This window comes from Lissotriton helveticus, chromosome 10, assembly GCF_964261635.1.
Source record: "Lissotriton helveticus chromosome 10, aLisHel1.1, whole genome shotgun sequence".
NCBI classification, from domain to species: Eukaryota; Metazoa; Chordata; class Amphibia; order Caudata; family Salamandridae; genus Lissotriton; species Lissotriton helveticus.
The window spans coordinates 227354577-227366017 of NC_136071.1; the positions used below are offsets into that span (position 1 = coordinate 227354577).

The following is an 11441-nucleotide window of genomic DNA, read 5'->3' on the forward strand; positions in this document are numbered from 1 at the left end:
TTTTCTGAAGGAGTGACAAGTTCTCAAAAGATAAATGTTGATTTTGTTATGTTATGTTTTTTTGTTTGTCTCCCGGCACACTTTTAATTGCTGAAATTCCTTAAGAGGTGTTTGTTTTTAGACATGGGTATAAAAACCATTTTGCCAGGTGGGGTGGACTATGAAAATCAGCACCATCAACCAGGCGTCCAGTTCACATTTGCTCCTTGAAAAATATGTTCTACTTAGGAAGGAGTCAATCAATGTATGTAACATTTGTGGGCCTCAAGCCCAGCTTCAATGTTCTACTCATCTGCTTTGTAGATCATAACATGTTCTAAGCACTGTCTGGTCTACTCAGCATTTTGGTAACATGACTCGCACGAAGCTTCCCCGTGGTGCAGCAGCGCCATATTGACTAGATCACAAATCCCTTTCCTGTAAATAAAGATGTGCCTCAAGGGTGTTCACTGGCCCCATTGCTTTTTTTGCCCCTGTATATTAAGTGCTGGTCTGTGAGTGCTTGCCCTAATGATGATCCAGTGGTAGGTAACTCAAAGATTGTAACCCTTCGATTTGCTGAATGTGCTATTTTGTTTTTAAAGTCGACAAGTTGCCTGCAGAATTTGTTAGACAAATTTGATGAGTTCTTCCACGGCTTCAAGAATAGGGTTCTTTTGGATAATTTGCCTCTTGAACAAGTGCACGATTTTACATATTTGGGCATCAGTGTATCATCTGACAGAAAATTGGCAAAAACTATCTGGATGTCAAGTAACCCGAGCTAGATTGATGTGTTTATAACTTGAAAATGCTCCCCTATATTTGAGACTTTATTGGAGGAGGTTTAACCTGCATATGCAGACATTTTGTATATAAACATAAGATTGGTACCCCACCTCTGAAATGCTTTACCTGTAACTGGGAATTAAGCTGGACAGTCTAGGCAATTTTATAACAGCTGCAGTTGGGTAGAGAAAACAATGTATTTTTCTTCGCCCCATGTATGCCATTCTGAGGGCTAAATTGCTCCGGTATTTGAAATGTAACTTGGGTGTTTGCAATTGGAGTCGACTTGAACTTAGTTAAAACAAAAACAAAAAACCAGATACCTCAAGAACTATGGTCTTCCCAGTATCACTATACCTCCTGGCCAATCAAGGACTGTTTCAGCAATTCTTAAGTATACTCTATTTAAATCAATTGTATGCTTGAGGTATTTTATGAAATTATTATTTATTTTATTTGTATTATCTATACAGCGCAGTGTGCACCCAAAAACATCTTGGTGCTCAGAATTCCCTAGGAAAAGACCGAAATAGCTTACTTAACACAAAAAACACAAGTTAAGTTGGAACAAGTTGGAAAAGGCCATGTTTTCAGAAGGTTCCTAAATTTTGCAAAGGAAGGCTCTTTCCGTAAGGACACACGTGACATTGTCTTGCTGTGTCAGCCCCAAAAATTCTGCCTTCCAAAGCAGTTCTGCAGAATCTAGGTACATTAGCCAAATACACCTTTTATAATCTTAACTGGCGGTTCAGTTTGGACATCGAGAGCTTCTGAGATAAAAGATCCAAACAACCCTCATAAAATGCATTGTGGACCATGCAAAGTGATTTTAACACAATACTCTGTTTGGTTGACCAGTAGCCAATAAAGCTTAGCTAATGCAGGTGAGTTAGTCAAATCATTTTAGATTCAATGTTAACCTGTTGCTGCATTGTTGTTTTAAATTACAGTTTGTTCAGAGCTTTGACAGGTAGTCGGAGATAGATGGCATTAAAGTAGTGAAATCTAGATGATAAGAAAACTAGCTTATGTATTTCAGCGGGTGCTGATGGTTGAACATATCAAATGCTGCTCAGGGGTCCATTGGCGCTGTAACCTGCGTGAAACCCAGTGTCCGCTGGGTGCAGTAAGTTTTGAGATTGAAGAACTGCAAAATGTTATCAAATACTGCGCACACAAGAAGTTTAACAAACTGTGGTATTTGAAACAGAGGCCTATAAATGCAACACATTCCAGATCAAGTATTTGTTTTTGGCAGTGACGTAATCTGCCCTTTTTTTTTGTTAAGTCTCCTGGTATACCACCTTTGTTCAAATAAACAGTGATGATTGCTTTTACATGAGTAAAGGAGTGGCATTGATTGCCTTTTAACAAAGAGAACTAGGAAAGCTCCTGCGTGCTAGTCGGAGAAACCAGTTGACTATTCTCATCTGTTGTAGATTGGACTTTTCATGAATTTAAGAGAGCTTCAATTGGACCTACATTTCCTTCAAAATGACATGCAAATAAGTTGCATGCTAGTATAGAGATAGAGTTTTGAAAAGATGAAGTTCATTCTTTTAGCTTCTTTATGATGGCAAAGATAGCTTACAAGCTATTTGGTGCTGAAAAGATTTTCTTTGACAAATAGGAAGTTTTAGTACATTTGAGAGCCTTATAAGCATTAAGAATGTTCCATTCGTTTTTAGCTGTAGTAGAGTAATCCCGGCCCCAAATTCATTCTAGTAGTCCTATTTTCGCCAATTCTTCATGAAGCCAAACGTTTAGGTATATGTTTTCCTACAGCGTTTTAACTGGAGGGAGGCTAGGTCATCCAAGATCCTAGTTAAATGTTCATTTAAATCATTTAGTAAAGTATTAGACTTTTCATGTCATAGTTTGTGGGTAGTTTTGTAAACAAGAGGCCATACCTTCTGTGGCCACATTTCTCCTCTAACCCACCATCTTTACAAATGCAAGAGGGAATCTTGGCAGTATTGGACTTTTACATTTAGTCCAATACTGCAGCAATAAACTGACGTCTTTGCAAAGCCTATTGTTCCTCTGCACGTTCACTGAAAATCACAGCTTGATTTCTGTTTCCAAGACCATGGACCAATATGCCAAACAATCTTGTGAAAAAGTATCCTGAGTGGGTCCTTTGTTAAAGGGCTGGACTTACGTTGATACTGACACCTCATAAGATAATGTGCCAATGCTTTAAACATCTTGTTAAATGTTTGGAGGGAGTGGACGGCTGTGAGTTCAGGCTAAAAAGCAAGGAATAAATCAAAGCCAATTGTAGGAACCATTGATGAGGAATTCAGAAGTGCTAATCAAAGGTTTTTCACTGGCCTCTAGAAGATCTGTACTGCACCTTTAGTATTCTTCTTGCGGAGATCCCAGAATCTGCATCAGCAATACCGGAGTAATCAACAAATATCCTTAGGTATGAAGGACGGTACAGAAAGGGTTATTTACTGTAGTTGAGCATGATCTACAGGTAAATTATGCTCCCTGGAGCATAACTATATCTCTGATCAGACTCCTTCTGTGACAGAATCAAATGCAAGTAACTCCTCTCTGTGACACAGTATTCCAACCCCCAACATTCAAGGCTGAGCAGAGAACAGAGAGCAACACATCACACATGGACTACATTGAACGACTCCAAAGAAAAGAATCAGTTTAGAAGAAAGTTATCCAGAATTGGGCCGACCTGACTCACTCACACAATAAAAGTCCTTTAAGAGAAGCTCTGGTCTATCTTTGTTGGGAGTTAGATTTGCCGTTGTCGTATGTAAACGTTTCTCCGCTTTTTATGTAAATGAGGGCACACCCTTGCAGTTGGACAGGCAGGTTGAAGAAGCTAGATAGGTAACCTAGAGCTGGAAACTCGAGGCCACCACTAAAATGATGTGTACAAGTCTCAGCTGAGCGAAGTGGAAAGAGGCTATGGTAGCCCCAGTAGTGTTGATGACGCCTTACTGCAAACTGTTTCCACTCTGACATGGGGAAGTGCTTAGGTTGCTTGGTGACTGTAGTACAGGCAAAGCAGCTCTGTTGATGATATTGAGCAAAAGATTCCTCTGGCACAGTTAACTCATTAAAAGGTTTTTCATGTTTTGGTCTACAAGAGAACCAGTTTTGAAGAAATAAGAAGCTAGTACTAAATAGTTCTCTGGATGAACTCTACCAGTATCTTCAAGCATCGTCTGGAAAGGATTGCCACTAACTTTGCCTCTCGTAAGGTTAAGGCAGCAGTACTTCTTTGTATCAAGAGCACATTTATTAAAAAACAATTTCAATCGTATAGGACACAGTTAATAAATATAATGATTTTTTCAAAGGTTAAAAAACAATTCAACAATCAGACTCACATACATAACACTTGAGCTTCAATAAAAACGAGAGACAAAACAAGTGACAACTTAAAATCATATCCAAGTTAATTTGACTGAATCAATGTTGTTAAAGTCTGTACATTCTTTTGTAGTTAGACTTAAAAGTTCCTCGAATTTAACAATGAAAACAGAAGCGTCGATGCGTTTCGGTGAGCAGTATATTGCTAAGCCACCTTCTTCAGGACTCTCAATTTTAATGTCTCTCTTAGAAAGGACACAGTGTTATATGTGCCTGTGTTAAAACAAAATATATATCACAATTCTGTATTAAACTTGACACAAAACAAGACAATACATTTTACTCTCTTTACGACTTGAACAAATCTAAAAAAAACATTTGAGGTCTAAAAATTATAGGATAAACAATTCCTACATATAGTTTATCGTTGTTTCAAGGGCCCTTGCTTACACTGACAAACCAACTACCACTCATACTCATATAATCCCATCATCCATCACAATTATATTAAGACTATTTAGTACCACTCCTGTCCAGTCAGATGAAAGATGTGGTAACACTGAAGGGAACACACCCTAATCACTGTCCCTCCCTCAGGTGCTACTGCTCCTATTACTTCCACACCATATCGATGGTATATCATTTCTCAATATTGTGTCATAATCTTTTTCAAGGGGCATATAAACCTCTATTTGATCCTGATGTTCTCATTACGAACCCTCTTAAAGAGCATCATAAACTCAATTGTACGTTATGATGGCATTATTCCATCTGGAAGGAAAGGTGTCAGATATAATTCCACATGTAGTATATGGCGTTTTCTTGCATCCTGATATCATTAACCTATTACCAATAGAATCAGATGACAAAAATCAGGGGGGTCATGTTCATATTAGTCCCTCAGAGAAATAATAATTGTCATATAGTAACACCCATCTCGATCTCTGATAATCACTAATATACCAAGAGTTAGGTAAATATACTCCAGAAATTTATACTCTGGATATTCGCCGGTGTGTCAAGGAGACCAGTGTAAAGTACGATCCCACAGGGGTCAAAGTCCCTCAAAAATAATGACCATAAGCATCACACCTCCATCTCAATTTTATATATACTCTTTTTACTTTTTCTCGATAAGGGATATTATTGTGTAACTGGGGTCACATACCTCCAAATGAAAAATCTCCACCTGATTTGAGCGGTTTCCAATGTCTCCCAAATCACCAATATTGTTTTCTGGTGTGTATAACAGGGTTCTAAGAAGAATAGAAAACCCAATTGAATAAAACCCCAACTGTTATCAAAATTTCAATTGTTCTACTTTGAACACAAGAAATATATTTGTGTCCCCTCTGAAGGATGAACGGGTAAACTTATAGCCTCATTCTGTGACATCAAATGAGTCCCTGTATCTCAATATCCCATGTTGGATCCTACATAGTGTTCCCTGTCGCTCACCTTTAAAAATCCTTCTGAGTTGTGGAATACCGTCCCACTTTACTCAAGAGCAGGTAGACAATAACGCTCTGCGAGTATGGCCTTAAATATCTGTCACTAATACCGAACACCTGGTTCTATATTTGTTAATACATCATCAATATGCGCACATCGCAGCATTTGCCCACGTTCATTACGTGACGATCGCAGCGTGTGTATCACTTCATCTGTATTGTTAAACGGGCTTTTAAATAACGCGAACAGGAAAAATGAAAATAGTTTCGTCCAATAAAATTATGTATAAAATAATCAAAAATATGAGACATTATACTGATCCCAAGGCAGCCTTTTTCGGCAATGCAGTTTATCATACGATTCAGGTTACCACACTTTTACTTTGTTACATTTTATGTAGGGTAAAACAAAATAATTCACTGTAGGCACCTTGACCGACAGAACACCCGGTTGAAAGTAAGCCCTGGCCGGTACAGAGCCCACATTGCACAATCCAAGAGTGGTCGATCGGAGGGGTCTACTAAGCAAGGGGGTTACTTTCCTCCCCTCCCTTTGCCTCTTTCATGGGAGGACTGTCAGTCAGCGTATAAACCCAGTCTATAGGGCTGAATATTATTGGAAATCTGATTTATCACCTTGAGAATTAATCCCCTTATAACCTAATTAAATTGCAGAGCGCATATCGCCTATATATTATTTGACTAAATTCCAGAAACTAATTCAATTGGTCAATCTCATCCAGTCTTCTTTAGAGTTGAGACCTGTTCTTACTGTATCTAATATTAAAATATACCACTGTTCTCTGTTTTTCTGCTTAATAGTAAGGTTCCCTCCTCTCTTGTTCCCTTTGATTTTTTTCAATAATGAACCATTTAAAATCAGTACAGGATTGACCTGCCTTTCCAAAGTGATCCACTAGAGGGGAATTTTCCTTATTTTTTATGAATGCAGATTTGTGTACTAAAAGGCGAACTCTGAGCTCATGAGCTGTTTCGCCCATATATCCTAATTCACATGGGCACGTGAGGAAATAAACACTATTGCTACTTCTGCAATTATTGAGATTTCTTGCTTGCCTTTATTTCTTACCCAGTGTTGTAAACAATATGCACGAATGCTGGGATAAGGTAAATAGGGAAGTCGTGGAATGGGGCTGTGACGGGGGATTGAGGGACAAGTAGATAGCTAATCGTTTAGTTGTATTTTGAAGCAACCTGGCTGCCTTAAATTGTTAGTTTCCGTTAATGTTTCTCCTCTGTGGTCAAGTATCTCTAAAAATTGCCTTCTTTGCTTTTTTTTATTCTTTGAAAACTGTATTTGCTTCACTCAGACTCTTTTAACCTCCCTTGCCTGAAAGCATTTTTGTGAAAATACCCTTTTGATCGACATTCATTTTTCCTTACTGGTTTTCCATTAGTAAAATGTGCCCACAAAAATAGACTTTTCTTAGGGGAACTCTTCCCCTAGCAGTTTGCTGTTGACATGATTCCCATTCCAAGGGGCAACCTTGAGTTTTGGGGTGGTCTGGATTATGATAGCCTTTCAGTCCTTCGTGGAGTGGGCGATATCAGCCTTGACTGAGAAGCATACCACATGTTGAAGTCATCGTTACATGAATTCACAGTGGAGTCAAGATCCAGTGTCTTGATAAAGGGTCATGTGCTATCTAAAATGAAGGCCTAATGGGTTTACCTGTTCCCTACATATGACAGAAGGACTGAAAAGAGGATGGGTACGCTAGGAATACACACAAACTTGTACATCTTTTAGCATTGAATTGAGCAACCAGTTCCGGCTCGACTCTGCTGCAGGGAATCAGTGAAACCACTGTGGGGATAAGGGGTGCTAGTAGGAGAAAGGGTTAAACATATGTCCCTTCAGGTCCTGAAGGATGGGGCTTTGGGTTGGATCTGTATCTCAACATTACCATGTTCCCTTAAGGAAGAGGGAAGGTGGTGGGTTTGTGTGCCCTTGCAGATTGGATCTCAGTCAGATATCGAAACATTAGAGACGAATCCTGCCATACATATACAGGGAAATAAAACTTCTTAAAGGCACTCTACACCACTGCCTCAGTACCTTGCTGTGAGACTTCTTCTGTATATAAACTATAAGCAACATATATATATTTATATATGAACTTCATCTTAAGGATACCCAATTACTCTTCTAGGCGTTCATGATGAGGTATAGATTGTTGACAAAGACGCATATTGTCAAGTAATCGGTGTAGAAATATTTTCAGATCTTTATTCAGTCCTCTCTGAGGGCCAGGTCCAGATTTCCCAAGCATAGTTATCAGTTTGTAATCCAGTACAGTGATCCAGAGGCAGAATAATAAAAGGAACTCATATTGCATATAAATATGCACCTTCTCATTGACTTTTACGTATCCAGCGTTCAACATATTCAGCTTCTTGAACGGAAAGGAACCATTTGGGTAACAGGGGGTGTTCTATAGCATGGAAAGCAGCGCTAGGGACTGATCTTAGATGTCTCAAATTCTTTAGACAGCACTTAAGTCCCCTTTGGGGAACAATCAAAGATCTCAATCTTATATGAAGAGGATTTGGTTCATTAATTAAAAATAACGTACACATGTACTTTTTAACATAAACTTAACTTTAGCATTTACTACAAGACATTTTAAATGGCTGCCCTTGTTATTCTAAGAGAATTATTTTGATGTTTAGACGTTAACCTTTTTTCAGTGTAATCCATGATTTCCTTGGCAGAGTCTTATGGCTAACATGTGAACTCTAACCATCCTAATGAATGTTTTTTTTCTAATCAGAGAATTCTGTTTAAGCGTGACCTTTTGCTCTATGATTGTACAGGGCCGGCGAGTGCATCGAATAGAGGGCCAGGAACAAAATTCAAGAGGGCTAGCAGCACCACAGACAAAGAACCAAGTGCCAAGAAGCCCCGAACATGTGGAATTTGCCATCAGCCTGGTCACACACGGACAAAGTGCCCACAGAATAGATGAAAGAGAAGTTCATTTTCTCCATAGTGCAGTCTTGATCAAAACTCTGTAAAGATCATCAGATGGAGCTCATATTTTAAAGACCTTCAACTTTCTCAGCCTTAATACTCAATATTCAATACTCTTTATTTTAAGTTCTTCCTCATCACACACATTAATGGCTGGATGTTTAAAGGGTTCAAACTGAATTCATCTGAAATATATTTGCATGGGTGAATTGATGCAAACATGGGAGTCTACAAGGTCTTCTGTTTTATGTGTATGTTGGATGGCAGTTTACTACATAAAAAGTTCCAACTTTCTCCATCTGAATCTTACGAGATCACCAATATAGAGAAAAGCAGATCATAGTTGAGTTAATAACCCTGTTACATCAATTGTTGCTCTTGGGATAAGCAATGTATTGACTTTTCACCTTACTCTCAAATGCAAAAGTGTACATGCCTGTGTTTGAGATCCAAGGTAACAGAGTAGTCACACAAGCTCTTTGTTTTTCATGAGCTTTTATACAATATCCTGTTTTATAAGTGTATTCTAGCTTACAAAGAAAATTTGGAATTTTGATAAAATCATTTTGGAAATTTGCAGTTTATTCTTTCTAAAAATAATTTGGTTAAAGTTGTATTTAGCCAAAAAAAATATTAATGTGCAATCTGAAGAGACCTATTAGCATTATGGCAACCGAAGGCACCTCTTCAAAGGCTTCTTGGAAGTTTGAAATTTGGAAATTTTAAAAGCAAACAGTTTTCAACATTATTCTATTTGAACAAGAAAATGACATGCTTACTAATATCTTCATCGCCACATTCCCAAAGAAACCGAAACCAGTCACATAGAATAATGTTTTTCTGGATTGCCTTAAATGTATTCCAGAGGAACTGCCAGCTTCTTGGGTTCACCGTAATATTTGGCTGTGTTTGAGTTTCTTATTTACAAAAAATCTTATTTGTAAGTGCTTTTTGGAAAGGTAAACTGGAAACCCAGAGAGCTATAATTTAACATTGTACTTTGCTACTTCAGAGTTCATTTGACGATTTAGATTGAGGGGAACTCTCAAGCCTAGAAAAAATATTAATTAAAATAGAATGTTTTTTTTACCAGCCAGACTTGCTTGGTTTTTTAACATTTGAAAATGCTTGTGTTTTTTTGTTTTTTTTACATTGCTCCAAACCACAAAGTAGGGAAAGCATGTGCTTGTCAACATCCTGGGAGCAGCAAGACTGCATAAATGTTGACAGATGCGTGCACACACACTTGATGCTGACATATATTACTATCTTCATAAGCAGAAGAGTTTCCCTTTGGGATGTGTTTATGCTTTGTGTTTAAGACTAGAATGAAGAAATAGGTGGCGTAAAAGCTTCTTTTGTTTGAGAAACATTGCAAATATCTTCATTCTTTGAAGGAAAGGGTTAGGTTTCCTTTGTTACCCCTGAGAATTTTAGAAAGACATTTCACAGCAATCTAAAAAGGGGGACCAGTATTTACACAACTTAAGTCAAGATACACAGGGCTTGAAAGACAATTCATTAGATGCATTAAACATCTGGTATGGTTTAAAGAATTTTTAATATTTTTAAAATATAGCCACTCATTCATATTATTTGAGTAATAAATCTTTTATTTATTTGTATATTCACCTCAGCCTCTATGACTGGAATTCACCCGCTGTTTTATGTCAGGCATTTGACAGTGTGGAGGAAGTGGGAAATTCTGAAGAGTGTGGTGTTTCAGTAAAGGATTGGCAAAGCCTATAAAATCTATATTCAGAAGACTAAAATAGAAATGGAAAGTAAGTATCGTCTTGTGAACAAATAACATTTGTTTCACTATGCAGGAATGGCCTTTTCCTGTATTTAGGAAATGGTACCTTTATTTTTTAGATACAATACATATAATGGTTAAAAAATCATTTACCAATTAAACTACATCATTATGTTTTCTGTATTTCTGGATTTTGAGCCATTTACCTTCTAGAGTTATGACTTTTAAATGGATATAATAATGTCTAGATTTTTTTCTCAACAGACGAATCCATTCCAGCACATGTGTGCTGTTTTAACTTTTCTCCCTCTTTGGTTTATAGTTGCTCTTCAAAGTAGACAAACATTCGAGGTTCTTTGCTCACTCTGTGACTGATTTGAGCAGAAGCAGATTGAGTTGTCCTAATAAAAAATAAATACCTATTTGAGTCTGGCTTGTTTTCAAAAGGACACATCTTAAAACAAATCCATCAAATGTAGTAAAACAAAAAGGTAAATGCTGTACAAAATGAAGGAGAATATATAATGTATCAAATATCCTTATCATCCTGTGTAGAAATTGACCTTTAACACTCAGCCTAAACAGAATTATCAAAAACCCAATTGTTCAGATTGTTTAGTTAATGAAGGGGACAGTTTTGGAGAATCTGTTGTGACTGAGGGGTGTTGATGATGCCGGGATGGGGATAAAGGTGTAACTATTCATGTTATTCTGTTAAGAGTGCTGCTATACGCTGCTTCAGTTGCGACACATATGTTGCACACCTATAGAGAAGCCACATCTCTAGCGAAGTTAATGAAGTTGAGTCAACATATATTCCAGAGTGCCAGAAAAATATCTTCACTTAAGTTTTTTTTTAAATGTTTAATATTTTTATGTTGACATGCGCTAATAAAACTTTTATATTGTGAAAATGTACTTCATTTGATTGCTACGTTTGGCACTTCTGTCCTATTATCACATACCTCTAATTCACAACCCATCCAAGTCTGTCCATGGCTCATTACTCAGAGAGCAAGAGCTACAAAATTGTGCTCAACCTTGTGATCTGCAAAGTCCCCAATTTCATTGAGGTGCACCTTACCCAGAACTGTTTAGAAAACAGGTTATGAATGTAATTTTTAACACT

At 37.5% G+C, this 11441-nt stretch overlaps 1 protein-coding gene across 1 annotated transcript in view; it reads left to right on the forward strand.

The window, feature by feature from the left end:
* The window catches only part of TOP3A (DNA topoisomerase III alpha), a 226265-nt gene extending 215037 nt beyond the window's left edge, over positions 1 to 11228 (forward strand). The window contains exon 19 of the mRNA XM_078665179.1: positions 8400 to 11228. Coding sequence (XP_078521305.1) covers positions 8400 to 8551 — 152 coding nt within the window. The 3' untranslated portion in view covers positions 8552 to 11228. The remainder of the gene's footprint in view (positions 1 to 8399) is intronic.
* Positions 11229 to 11441: the final 213 nt, after the last annotated feature.